This window comes from Dendrobium catenatum, unplaced genomic scaffold (genome assembly GCF_001605985.2).
Source record: "Dendrobium catenatum unplaced genomic scaffold, ASM160598v2 fragScaff_scaffold_1553, whole genome shotgun sequence".
Lineage (NCBI taxonomy): Eukaryota > Viridiplantae > Streptophyta > Magnoliopsida > Asparagales > Orchidaceae > Dendrobium > Dendrobium catenatum.
In genome coordinates, this window is record NW_021320015.1 from 675,157 (window position 1) to 690,214 (window position 15,058).

The 15,058-nt window shown below is 35.7% G+C and overlaps 1 protein-coding gene across 1 annotated transcript; it reads left to right on the forward strand.

Annotated features, from left to right (window-relative positions):
- The first annotated feature begins 549 nt into the window (after nucleotides 1-549).
- Nucleotides 550-10,512, forward strand: LOC110101009 (cinnamoyl-CoA reductase 1). The gene is made up of 6 exons (XM_020828775.2): nucleotides 550-570; nucleotides 1,539-1,617; nucleotides 1,700-2,058; nucleotides 2,138-2,300; nucleotides 9,829-10,015; nucleotides 10,137-10,512. Exons 1-6 carry the CDS (start codon nucleotides 550-552, stop codon nucleotides 10,279-10,281), a joined length of 954 nt encoding a protein of 317 aa, XP_020684434.1. The 3' UTR covers nucleotides 10,282-10,512.
- The last annotated feature ends 4,546 nt before the right edge of the window (nucleotides 10,513-15,058 follow it).

A 15,058-nucleotide genomic window follows, 5' to 3' on the forward strand; every position in this document is an offset into this window, starting at 1 on the left:
TAGTCATATTGATAGAAAATCTTAACCAAAATGGTCAATTCTCAAAGCATGTTAAAATTAAAAAAGAATTAATATCCACCAAATTTTTAATATTGAAATGGACATTTAATCACCAAAACCTAAAACTACTTGCAAAGGTTTGGCGAGGATGATAAATTGATGAATAACTTTAGTTCACAAAAAGTAGATATCTTGTATAATGTATTACTACAATTTATTCTTAGTTGATTAACTACTATGGGGAAAATAAATGTCGCACGCAGATTTGGTGTTTTCAAATTTTGTAATTAAATGCTACGTGGAAAATAAAGAATTGTCTCGAGAGACTAACACTATATTATACAATTGATTCAATATTAAAATATGGTTTTTAGAAAAGTGACATTTCTATAAACAAACACAATTCAACGAATAATATATCATTTTGAAAGAGGAATATGAAATTCTATAGAAAGTGTTTAAAAAGAGAAATGAGTTTCTTAAAAAAAAAAAAAATCAGTTGTTCTTATAATCAGAGATAACAAGAAGAATAATATATCATTTCAAAAGATGAATATAGTATTCTACAAGGTATCCAAGAATAAGAATGTGTTTTATAAAATTCATCATTCATCATTTCTACGGTCAAATATAGCGAGAAGAATAACATATTATCTAGAGAGATGATAATGATATTCTACAAGTATATTTTTAAAAATAGAAATGAGTTTGAAAAGATAATATGTATTTCAAGAGATTTTTTTCCTGCTTTTCTATAATAAAATAAGATTTATTTTAATATGGAGTTCTCAATTCCCTATAAGAGCAAGCCTTTATAGTAAATAACATCCTAGAAGGGTTCTCCCGAGAAAACTTTAGATTAAAGCAACAATTTCATACCTTTTGATTACAAAATAGAAAAAAAAAAAGAAATTTTTGTAGGAGAAAGCTCAATGTTGAACAGTCTTAGCGGGTCAAAGGAGAAAAAAAATGTGTCAAATTCTAAAAAGCTTAGAGGCAACCCCAGTCTATCCTAAATTTGGCTTTACATTTTAAGAGAGAATCAATTATTCAAGTTGGCATTTTTATTAGAAAGGTTGATTATATTTTCAGAGAGTGATGACTTATGATTTTTTATCTACCTCAGAACATAGATATAAGTTGAGTACTACAATGCAGTAACTCAAACTTATCTGAAGAAGTGCAATTTGAACTTACTTCTTGCCTGAAATAGAAAGCCAACTAAACCTCCTAATCGTCTAAAAAGCATGCTATCCAGTCTTATGAAAGATACAAAAACTATTGTTTAAGTTTACGAAACTTAGGGCTGACATATAGAAAAAATTCTAAGTGTTTTTGTACTCATGAATCCTAAGTGTCATTATACTTATGAATGATAATATGCTTTTAGAATCGATGAAATTAAAATTTAATTTTATATTATTTCTAATATAATACATACTAGTTGAAATACCACAAATCATAATTGCTTGAAATTTTAAAAAGACTTATAATGTTTATTATTATTATTATTATTATTATTTTATTGAAGTTGCTAGATTGGCTTCATCGGATCCTGGCTCGTCCGTCTTCTCCTGGATCGTGGTTACACTGTCCATGCCACTGTCCAAAACCTCCGTACCGTCTCTTCTCCCGCTTTCCTCTGTTAAAACAGAACACCTAAATAGTGTCTCGCTGAGCTGATGATTTCTCGTTGCAGAGGATGATGCCGAGACAAAGCACCTCGAAGCCCTAGAAGGCGCTCCGGAGCGACTCCGCTTATTCCAGCTTAATCTCCTCGACCCTGCCTCGATAGTCGCCGCCCTCCGCGGTGCTACTGGTGTCTTCCATCTCGCATCTCCATGCATCGTTGATCGCGTTCACGATCCTGAAGCCCAGCTGCTTGAACCCGCGGTGAAGGGCACGCTCAACGTGCTTCGGGCGGCACATGATGGGGGCGCTCGCCGGGTGGTGGTAACCTCGTCTATCTCGGCGATCATGCCTAGCCCCGGATGGCCGACGGACGTCGTGAAGGACGAGAATTGCTGGACTGATCTTGAATATTGCCGCGAGAACGGGGCGAGTACTCCTTCAATGCTGTTTGTGGTAAAATTAGGGTTTTAGATGGGTTTAAAACTAAATGGATTATGGGTTTCAGATCTGGTATCCGGCTTCAAAGACTATGGCTGAGAAGCAAGCGTGGGACTTTGCCAAGGAGAATGGGTTGGATTTGGTGGTGGTGAATCCAGGAACTGTAATGGGACCTATCATCCCGCCAAGTATCAATGCCAGCATGTTGATGCTGCTTCGACTTCTGCAAGGTACGTTGCTTTTATTTTGCTCGAGGAGAAAAGCTACGGAACAATAATTATGATATGCATGTTATCAATTTTGGTGCTTTTGTAAAACGGAGGTAAGCATCTAGCAAACGAATTTTCTTTATTTTAACTCATACTTTTGCTTGTTCGCAGTTTTTTTGTGTGTTTTTTTTTTTGATTAATTTATTATTATTATTATTATTATTATTGTTGTTGTTGTTGTTGTTGTTGTATGTGAAAATGTTAGAGTAGTTCCAATGGTAGATAAGATCAGAGAGAGATGCCTTAAATGATTTAGTTGCATAAAATGGCCTTCTGATGACCCGGTTAAAAAAGTATATATATTAGATCCAACCTATATTAAGAAAGGTAGAGGTAGACCTAGAAAGATTCAGTTAGAATCTATTAAAAAAGAAAATTTTATTAGATTTAAATGAAAGTTTCACTTTTACTAGGACACAATAGGGAAAAATGATTTATTTAGCTTACTACATTTAGTGGGATAAAGGCTTGTTATATATATTATTATTGTGTTCAAACAACTAATTAGAATTTTGAATAGCTTAGCATAATTTTTGCCATTTTAACAATTCCACGAGGTTGCCATCCAAATGCACCCATGAGGTCAACTTTGTGAATCACCCTGCTTTCATTCGTTTAGTGTTACCATAAGTTGTTAACTTTATTTTGTACAAGTATTTGGCTTACTTCTAGGGATGTTATGTCTAATCAATCCCTTATGTCTCATAATCCTTTTATATTAATTAAATATACTTGCTAGATAGTGCTAAAGCATTCCCCACAAGCTACGAGCTACTATCTAACCTGATTAGGGTGAGAAAGAGACAAGCATGGGCTAGGATGTTGCCTCTAAGTGATGCACCACAATTTAACCTAATTGTGGTGAAAAATAAATATGGGGAAGCTATGATGTCTCCCTTAATAATCACCACAATTTATCCCAATCGTTATAAAACATAAGCGAGTGTTGATTAGATCAAAATCTAAGATTGATTTGCCACATGCAATTTTGGGACATAAAATGTAAAGACAAGAGAATTGGTGAATATTATGATAAGAAGAATTATGAATACGGTCAATGCTTATACTCCTTAAGTTTGATTGAAGAATCTTAAAATATCAATTTTGAAAGAAATAAATGAACTATTGCAACATGTACCTGCTGAAAAAAGGATATTTATTGGTGATGATTTACATGGGCATATACCTATTAGGATGAGCCATGAGATGATGTGTTGGTTATGGGAATATGGGTTATAAATGCAATGTGGGAAAATATATTTATTTTTTAAGAGTCTTATAATAACGTACAAATATGCTATGAAATATGAAAATATTTGGTTACTTATAAAATGGTGTCACCAAATCACACACACACTCACTTAGAAGGAACCTTGTGTTTCATACAAGAACCAAACATATTAATTGCCATTTTAATCGGAATCTTATCTATAAGAAGATTGTCAATGCTTATATCTCCAGTTTGGAAAAAGTAGTTTATATCTTTATAAAATATTGGTTCATGCTCCTTTCTCTCGATTATATAATAAGTTAGAACTAACTGATATTTATGCTTCAACTTGACATGGATTATTAGCACCTTTAATTACAAAGGTACTCTTTTTTTGGTATGAGTTTCTTATGATTATTTGGTTGTATCTTAGATCATTGTAACCAATTCTTGATTATGAATAAATGAGTCTTCTAGTGAATAAGAGTCATAAGAAATATATTTACTGTTGAACATGCACAAAAGAGTTTGGAATAATTAATGGTTTTCTGGGTGTTATTTTTTGAAAACTTTTTCTTATTCTTCTCAGGGTTTTTGTGGGTCTTCCTTATTGAGGGTTAGAAGACTTCTCCCTATGAGTCTTGTTCTATCTTTCAATGGCCATTGTAAATCACTTTCTAGGTTGATGTCTTTGTTGGCAAAGAGAGCAAGTTCATCTGAGATGTAGGAATGTAGTCCATATCTTTATTATGATGACAAACATCTCCTTAAGAGCGGTGCCAGGGAAAATGGCATGCAACCTAGATTTAGTGGTGTATTGTTGCTTAAGTTGCTCTTGTTTTTGACAAAGGCCACAAAATTTTCTCCATCATTTATTTTCAAACCCTATTAGGTAGGTGTTAGGCCGGTCCAACCTGGACCAGCCCAGCCGGTCCGGGTCTTCTCCAGGCGGAAGCGGGACAGAGACCTGGCGGAAGAGAGAAAGAGCTTGGGGGTGGGGTCCACTTGCAATTCAAACAAAGTTTAAGTGTTTTTGGAGGGAGAATGAAGAGTAGAGATGTCCTTTTGCTTTTGTTTTGAATTAGATTGTATTAAGAGGGAGTTAACCTAGGTTTTAGTTTTTCATCTTGATTTTGAATGTGATTTGGAGATCTAGTTTTTTTTTCTTTTGGGCTCTAGGCTACAGCTAGAGATTTGGAGAGTCTTTCCTTCCTCTCGAATCGAAGGAAAATTGTATCTTTCTTGTCTTTTGCATCGATTAGTGGAATACAATCGTTTGCTATTGTTTTCCTATTATTTTCCTATGTGTTCTCTCAGATTTTTCCGCTGTTTTTGGTGTTTGGTGGCTGTTTTCCCATAGAAAATAGCGGGATACTTGTGATTTGGCTTAGATCCGATAGGAATCACTTGAAATACTCAAGTGGTACCTATCAGTAGGACTCTTATGAGAGCATCTATTTGAAAACCTGCCAGGAAACATTATGTTGCCCAAAATGTAGATGGACATTCAAATGCTAAAACATGCTTGATGCATTTGAGGTGGGCAAATAGAGACCTTCTCTTGGGAAGTGTACCCATATATAGATTAATCCAAGTCTTCATTGCAACCATTGCATATAACTTCATGGCATCGGTAAAACTATCATATATTGGAATATCAATTCTAGCCTTCACCTTTAAAAGTCTTGTCCTTGCCTCTTTAACAGATGGTGCAAAATCTGAGGCCTTATTGATGTAGAACAAAATGCTTGCTTATATGTAGGGTTGAAAATAACTCGCCTTCTGAATTTGGGAAATATTAATTATGTTAGCTTCTCGAGACTTAAACAAAAGTTAGAACATTTGGAAGATGATTAAAGCTTAGGCCAAACTACATGTAAATGTTTAGAAACATGAATAATCAATTCTAATCAAGACTAGCAAACAAGGGGGAGTTTCAATAAAAATCCCTAAATTAATAATAAGAATAGTTACTAGTAGGATCCCTCACTTAACTCTTTTAATGATTGGCAACACAAAGAAAGCATTGTATGATCTTTGTGATGCCACAAATTAAGGTGAGACTTAGAAAGGATAAAAAGATTTGGAGGAGAGATTCACCTTGATCAAGGTTTGGAAACAATCTACCATTGCACGAAAGATAGTTGTTCGTTGATGGCTTCGACGAGGGTGAAGACGATCCTTTCTTCGTATTCCTCTACAGTTTGGTTAACCTCTGGATTGATGTCTAAGAATGGTGATTTGAGAATATCTACTTGACCTTGATCGTGGTAAACGAACCCGTGGTCACGTTCTAGATCCTCCATACATTACTGAACATCAACTTTAAGTTTATGAAACCTTCAGACAACAATATGGACCCTTTTGGATGGCAGGACAATAAGGAGAGGTCACGGGAAAGGACATCATTGGATCTTCTTCTAGACAGCAAAGGAGTTGGCTGAAATTTTGGACATCACGTCGGATTTGTCCGGAAATCTAGATAACAAATTGAGAGGTGAAGATTTCCGAGTTTCGGCTCTCTGGTTGCAAGAGAACTAGGTGAATATCGTGGGGAAATAGGTGAACAACAGTGGAAAAAATCAGAGATTAATTTTCTTGCCTAGGCGGCAAGCTAATTAAATCTAAAAATCAATTGGAGAGAGGGAGGAAGGGGCGGTTGGTCTTGGAGGGGACTTATTAATTGGAGGTTTAATAGGGCATTTAATTGAATAGGAGAGAGGGAGGGGTGGCAGCCCTTAATGGAATTGATTGGATAATTAATTGAAGGAATAATTAAGATCTAGATTTAGAATGTTAAATTAGGAAAGGGGTTTAATTTCAATCCCAATTAAGATTCTATTTGATATGATTTGTGGATCCTTTCCAAAGATAACTCTTTTCTTTTGGGAAAGAAATTTAAATTCAAATATGAGGGCATTTGAATTCAAATAGTTTCCAAACTTAGGAAATCTAAAAATCAATTGGAGGGAGGGGCGGTAGCCCTTAATGGAATTGATTGGATATTAATTGAAGGAATAATTAAGATCTAGATTTAGAATGTTAAATTAGGAAAGGGGTTTAATTTCAATCCCAATTAAGATTCTATTTGATATGATTTGTGGATCCTTTCCAAAGATAACTCTTTTCTTTTGGGAAAGAAATTTAAATTCAAATATGAGGGCATTTGAATTCAAATAGTTTCCAAACTTAGGAAAGCTAATTTAGGAAATTCATAATTACTAGGTTTGAAACTTGGAGGGAAAGGGTAAAGGGGAAGTGGCCGGCGGCTAAGGCTTGGAGTTGGGGTTGAGGCCATCGGTTTGGAAGAAGAGGTGGGTAGCTTTATGGCCAGCGGCTTGGAATTGGGGGTTGGAATGGCCGGCTGGGATTGTAGAGGTGTTGGTGGGGTTCGGCCGAGAGGGAGGAAGGGGAGTATGGACGGTCGTTTGTGGGGAGGGAGGGGAAGAAGGGGAAGGAGGAAGTCGACCACGAACCCGGACGCATCCTGCGATTGGTGGGTATTGCGGTGCCCTCACCTAGAGACTTCAATCTCTTCAAGAACTCTCAAGCTCTCCCAAAACACACAAGTGTAGATTTTTTTTTTTTTGTAATAACATTCATTAACCTCTCCAAAGAGGAGAGAATATAAATAGATAGGGTTTACAATAAAGAGAATTAAAGACACAAATGCCCCTAAGGGTCACAAATAACTATTCCCTCAAGTGAGGGTAGAAACTAAAATGCATAAATAAATCAAATACATATAATGACTCAAAAATAAATCAGTGCGATTGTGGCCGTAGATCGACGGCCCCGTCTCTGGTAGACTTGCCAAGGTCGGATGTCCTCATCATTCTCCCGGGGTGAAAAAAAAGCTCGATTCCGTCGAGTACGCATCTCGGGTGCTCTCATAGATCTCTAATACATATGGGTCAATCTGTTGAAGCTCCTCATGCTCTAATCATGTATCATCTGACTCAGACTTACCCTCCACCTTATCAAGTATCTTCTTTGTCCACCATCTTTTGTGGAAATGATCAATCATGCCAACCTTCTTCGCCATATGTATTTTAATTAGCTTTCCGCCTAGGCAAGTAAATTAATCCCTGGATTCTCCAACTGTTGTTCACCTGTTTCCCCATGATATTCTCCAAGTTTCCTTGCATCAAGAGAGTCGAAACTCGAAAATCTTCACCTCTCAAATTGCTGTCCAGATTTCTGTACAAATCCGGCATGCTGTCCAGAATTTCAGCCAATTCCTTTGCTATCCAGAAGAAGATCCAGTGCTGTTCTAACTTTCCCGCAATTTCTCATTGTTGTCCTGCCGTCCAAAAGGGTCTCTATTGCTGTCTGAAGGTTTCATAAACTTGAAGTTGTTGTCCACTAATGTATGGCGGATCCAGAACGTGACCACGAGTTCGTTTACCACGATCAAGGTCAAGTAGATATTCTCAACTCACTGTTCTTCGACATCAATCCAGAGGTTGACCAAACTGTAAAGGAATATGTATAAATGATCGTTTTCACCCTCGCCGAAGTCATCAATGAACAACTATCTTCCGTGCAGTGGCAGATCATTTCCAAATCTTGATCAAGGTGAATCTCTCCTCCAAATCTTTTTATCCTTTCTGAGTCTTACCTTAATTTGTGGCATCACAAAGATCATACAATGCTTTCTCCGTGTTACCAATCATTAAAAGAGTTGAGTGAGGGATCCTACTAGTAACTATTCTTATTGTTAATTTAGGGATTTCTATTGAACTCCCCTTGCTTGCTAGTCTTGATTAGTATTGATTATTCATGTTTCTAAACTTTTACATGTAGTTTGGCCTAAGCTTTAATCATCTTCCAAGTTTTAACTTTTGTTTAAGTTTCGAGAAGCTAAAATAATTAATATTGCTCCAATTCAGAAGGCGTGTTATTTTCAACCCTACATATTTAATCAATCATTTTGTTCTATATCAATTTTTTAACCAAATAATCATACTGGACGAGCAACTTTTACACTACTAAATACATTATGGTCTAAAATAATGAGCGTTTACATATATTAGTTGTAGTTATATTGCTTCTGTCTCATACTAGAACTAACCATGAATAGATGCATCTCTTACATTGTAATATGTCTTGGATAACACAAATACTCCTCTGAGTTCCTTCCCCAAAGTAGAAAGCACAACAAATTACTGGTACATGTGTTCTTGCCCCCCAATATATCTGACTTCATTGAAAAAAAAAAGTCTCCTAGACATGCCATTTAAATATAAGGCAAATATTGTTCATAATTTGATAGCAATGATCAATTTTGGTGGTGGCCAACTTGATGACCGAACTGATGAAATCTCATTATCTCAATAAGTGGCTAAGATGAGTTGAAAGGAAATGAAACAAGGACCAGAGAAATGTCATGAAGAAGGAAAAAGGGATAGGATATCTATATGCCCATCAGCCCATGCAAGGTAGTTCTAACCAACCATTCCCTTCTAAAAAAACAAAGCTGACTATCTCTTCTAATTTCTAGAAGTACGTAATGAATAAGATCCTTATATTTCACGGTACAAACTTATAGAATTTATTTCTTAGTTCACAAAACCTAGCTTATATATCCGGACTAAGGTAGACTGGCTTAAAAAATTTCCACGTGACTTTAAAAATTAGGCATTATGATTATGTAATTCTTCATTGGAAGGCTGCTAGAAGCATAGCATCTTACAAATGTGACTGAACTAAAGGGTTTTAATAGATTAAATAAGATAAATCAAATTTATTTTGGTTTCTGTGGACTCACTTGCTTTATTAAATCAACATTAGCTGTTATTACGATGAATCCAGTGTTCCTCAAGTTACAGATTCATACTTTATTTTACAGTTTTACCCTTAATGAGTCTTGCCACAACTGGCTTGACAAATTGGGAAATCTTCAATCATAATCCATCTCTGAGAGATTTCCCTTGTTTTCTTTTTAGCACAAGGAAATTTCAGTTTCTTGTATGAGTAACAGAAGCGTGCTACGTAATTTAGTGCTTATATTGTTTCCACCTGGCAGTTGTAGGAAATCCTTTTCCTTACTGTTTTAAGTTTTGTTTGGGACATCTTTCTTACTGCTTCATAAAGCAGCTTTCTAGTACAAAAATGAAAATTTTTATACTAAAAAACTGCTTTAAGAAGCAGAAAGAAAGTCCCAAATGAAGCCTTAGTCGTTGAACAAACCGTTCTCTCTATTTATTTGAGTTGGTTTGCAAGATTTTTCTTTTTAGATAGGCGTCTTAACAAATATTTGGCATTAATTTGTTTCAGGGTGCACTGAACACTATGAGGACTTTTACATGGGTTCTGTTCATGTCAAAGATGTTGCGCTTGCGCATATTCTTTTATATGAAAATCCATCTGCGTCTGGGAGGCATCTTTGTGTTGAAAGCATAATTCATTTCAGCGACTTTGCTTCAAAAGTTGCAGAACTTTACCCAGAATACAATCTACCGAAGTAAAACCCTCCATCTCCTTCCAACATTTAAGCCCTTTTTTTTTGTATAATTGATAAGGCTAATGATGATGGTAAAGTTGATGAGGTTTTTCTCATTCATTTCCCCTTTTCCCCTTCTCAGGTTCCCCAAGGATACCCAACCTGGACTGTTGAGGGCCCAATATCCTTCAAAGAAACTGATTAACTTGGGCTTGCAATTCGTTCCAATTGAGCAAATCATAAAGGACGCTGTTGAAAGCTTAAAGAGCAAAGGTCACATATCTTGAAAGATATATATATATGGTATTGCGGTCTCGTTTCATCGGCCTTCAGGATGGACTGTTTTAATCTAGTTTAAAAAGTTTGCAGTGTTGGTGGAGTTCAATCTGCATGAGCTCACCATTAGACAATCAATATATGGAGGAACTTTATACTGGAGGAATATTTTGAGTAAGTGAAATAACACGTTAAATATCGTGCTAGTACCTGTCTGTCTATGAACTAGGTCAGTATTATTATTCTCTCTTTTTTTTTTTTGGACGTCATTCAGAGACTAATAAAAATGTGCCACGTCACCTCAAAAATGTACCGTGCTCAGTACCGAGCACGGTACCGAGCTGTACCGAGTGTCGGTACTGAGCGGACGGTTCTCCCGGTGTCCGCACAGAATAATCTCTCCAGCAAAAGGGCTTACATGTAGTGCAATAAATAGCAAATACCAAAACCAAAAGGCTAAACAAATTGAAAGACAACTATTGTTCGGTTCAGCTAGCACAAAAATTCACCCATGAATTAAAATAGGTAGCCCAAAGAGCACCCCGGTTGCCTGATGCAACAAGAAGACAGTTCAGGGGATGTGAAATAGCAGTAGAAGAAATCAAGAGGCAAAAGCTGATCATCATTGCCGAACTGAATCAAACTGAAAGCTTAAGCTTAAGAAAATGCCTCTTTCATATTGTCGAGATGTTTTCAGCTTTTAAGTTTTTGTATCACACTTCATTTAAGTTTTATTTGGAACATTTTTTTAATACGAAAATTTATAATTTAAATTTTTTTTTTTTAAAAAAATTGCTTTAAGGAGCATTAAGAAATTCATTCGAAGCTTTAATCTGAATAAATAAGGCGTTTGGCTATTAATTTCATTCCCAAACGGCTTTCTATTTCCTTCTCCCTTAGGGTGATAAATGGGAGAAGAAATAGCTAAATAGTAAGCATTTTTTATTGCAGATGGGGCATGCTGTAGTTTGTTAATAAACTAAAACACTTGGCAGAATATTCAGGTGAAGCAGAAAAAGAGCCAAAACACTGAGCAAATCTGCAAAGTTGAAAGAAAAATCACATTCGAAGGAAATGTGTGAACTTTCTGAATTGCAATTACATAACAGCGGAGAAGAACAGGGATATTCCACTTCATTAGAGTATTAGCAATTTTTAGGCCCCCCTACCAGAGCAAGCCAAATATATGAAAAATTATTAGATGCGAAGTGCGCATCGTTCTCACAAGTACTGGGTACCCAGCGGTATCGAGTGTGGGTACCGTTAGGTATCTAATATTTGTGCGGACGGTTCTCCCCGTTCGCACTCCGCCCCTAATAATCTCTCCAAATATACACAGGATCTAAGAGGCTGCTTCTTATACTAAACATTCCTGTACCATTCAATCTGAGGCCAATCATGATTTGTTTGAAGAAAATTTGTTCTTGGGCTTAGCCTCCTCACAAAAAAAAAAAAAAAAAAAAAAAAAAAATCCGTATTGTCATCCCTTATGGATTTGTGGGCTCTGAATTTAAGCTTTTGTACCCGATTTTCTACATATAGTCCAAGAGAGTTTTAACATATTATGTTCCGGTAGAAATTTTTGAAAGGTAGATTATATAGAGATAAAACATCACTCAAAGATTTCGGCCTCTTACTGAGGGGTTTAAGGATCCGAGTTCTAGTTTTCCTCATAAGAGCAAGCCCCTATAAATATTTAGCTCCCTCGATAATGAGAGAGCACTTTCGATTAAGACTAATTGTTAAATTATATACTTAGCATTCAACGTATAATAGTAATAATTTTATATATCAAATTTAATATTTAAAATTGAGAATACACCACCTTACACTTAAAGCGGATGGTGGTGGTGGTGGAACGTTGAGGAATCCTAGTCTATTTTGAGAAAGTAATCGACCCAATTGATCGAAGGATTATTGTCGACAGCTATAGGTTACTTGGGTATTTTGAAGACTTTGGGTGAATATTTGTCTAAGGGACGAATACAAGTCGATTTTAGCTTACAAAGAATTTTGTGCGCTATCGATTACATATTATAATTCATTATTGAATAATGACTAGCCATTGGGGAACATACATGCTTTTAACCATGACTTTAATACAATGGAGTTGTTTGATGAAGCCATTAAGTAAGAAGGTCACAATCATAAACGTTTATTACATAAAGATGTTTTGGCCAAGCTACGGGTTCTTTGTAGAGCTATCTAGCTGAACCATCGATTAGAGGATCAGTTATAACCATACCACGTAGAACCGTCTAGCCAAACAACGAGTTTTGTGGAGCTGTCTAGCCAAACCACCAGTTAGAGGATAAATGTTACATCCTTACTAGTAAAAAATTATTTAAGAATGAATCTAATTGATATTCTCAACTAGACATTTGCTCTTTATGAGCTGAAATCATTCTTAAATTTATCGCTCTTGCTAAACTATTGTGGAGAGTGGATGAGTTTTGATTTAAGTTTAGATGGTTAATTTCAATTTTTGATATTAGAATTTTTAATAGATATGAAGTTTTAAGATTTTGATAAAATTTGATCATTGACCCCTTCAGTTGAGATGAACTTTCAACAAGGTGATCATTGGGGAGACAAAGTCACTTTATAATATATGTATTTCATTGATATTTGGAGGAATTTAAGAAGTAGAGTCCCCTTCAGTTGAGAATAGTTTTCAATATGGAAATTATCAAGGTTTTATATAATTTGTATTTTAGTTGTCTAGACCTCAACTATGTTTACCCACCAACATAGGATTGAGTTTGACGAATGACTGATCTCATGAGTTATTATACAAACACTAAGAATCAAGAGCTTATAATGAATTTCATTTATGGGTTATTTGGTTACAATACAAAGTGGTGCAAAATAAAGTAAATGTAGTGTAAATTATTTCGATTCATTTTTTGAAATAAGCTAGATTAGACCAGTTTTGAGCGAGAACCGTTTACACCACAAGCAAGACCGCTTAACTATCGGCCACCACCATCGTGGGCTGTTGCATCCACTTGCCGCCTGCCACCATCTCCATTGCCACCCATCGCAACCCTCCACTGGCCACCATCGTCGTCACCCTCCGCCGGCCACCACATTTTTTAATTTTACACTACATTCATTACTTAACAACATCAACAACAACATCAAGCCTTTATCCGACTATATAGGGTCGGCTTCATGAATCTTTTTTCTCCATTGTGTAATTTTAAGAGTTAAATTTCATTTAAATCTAATAAAGAAATGTCATTTCTAATATTTTCTAACCAAGTCTTTTTAGGTCTACCTCTAACATTCTTAACATAAGTCAAATCTAATACATCTACTTTCCTAATCGGCTCATCAGAAGGCCGCTTTTTATGTGACCATACTATCTAAGATGACTCTATCTAATCTTATCTTCCATTGGAGCTACTCCAACCTTTTCACGTACATGCTCATTTCATATCCTGTCTCTGAGAGTAAAGTCACTCATCTACCTGAGCATCCTCATTACATGCATTTACTTTATATTCATCCAAACAACTCTAAAGTATTCCTTTTACAATGCATTCATTTTTTAGCCAATCAAACAAACCCTTAAAGAGCCTTTGAAGGTCTAACGTGAACTTTCAAATAAAATCCCTTGATGAATTTTGAGATTGGCATTCATCGTTAATCCAAGTTGTGTCGACTCCATTTCTTTCAAGGAGGAGGATTGAACTTTGATAGTTAACCCACGAAGTCTTCTCAGACCTTTGAATTAGGAGTTATATACGACGGTCGAAGCACTTGTGGGGAAATAGTTTGAAATTAGAATTTTACATTGGCTAGCTTTTGACCCCCACATAACATTATAAGATATTTGTGCTTGTAGATTTAGCACGTTTGTTAGAACACATGTATGGATCAAATTTCCTTTAAATATCATGAATATTTTTAGTGCATATTTCATAATGCATTTGCAAGTTGATTAATACATTTTGCATGATTTGCATACTTATATGATTAGTATGATGCATTTGCATGATTGACATAATGTATTTATATGATTGGCATGATACATTTGATGATTAGCATAATGCACTTTCATAAGTGTCATAGGGCATTTGCGTGGTGATTAATATATTTATATGATTTATGCAATGCATTTGTATTGTGCATTCACTTGTTACTTAGTATGCGTGCATGATTCATTTGCATGGTGCACATGTGTTTGCAAAACACATTTGCAAATTACACAGCATGTATGCATAATGCATTTGCATGCTATCCAGTGTATATGCAAAGCATATTCACAGGTGAATTTGAGTGTTGGATAGTAAATAAGCATGATCTATTTGACTGTTGTATGGTACATGTATATGACATTTAGGCATGTTAGATCAAATGTATACACGATGTGTTTACATTTTGCATAGTATATATGTGTGGTGTGGTTGCATGCTGCATAGCATATATGCATGATATGTCTGTGTGTTACATAGTACATATGCATGACATGTTCAAATATGACACTTGTGAAAATATTTGCATATTGGATGACATACACATGATGTATTTGCATTGTACACTTGCACGCTTTTTAGAGCACTAGCACAGTGTTTATGCATGTTTTCAATGTATTGCATGCCTTTCAATGTCTCGACATGCTTCTCAAGATGATGTGTCATGCTGGTTTGTTGTGTACTTCTCGACGTAATGACATACTTTTGGCAGCGGTAACACACTTCTCGAGGCTATCTCATGCTTTCTAAGGTTGTTGCATGCTTCTCGAGGCAACAATCATAAGCTTAACAAAAATAGAATTTAATG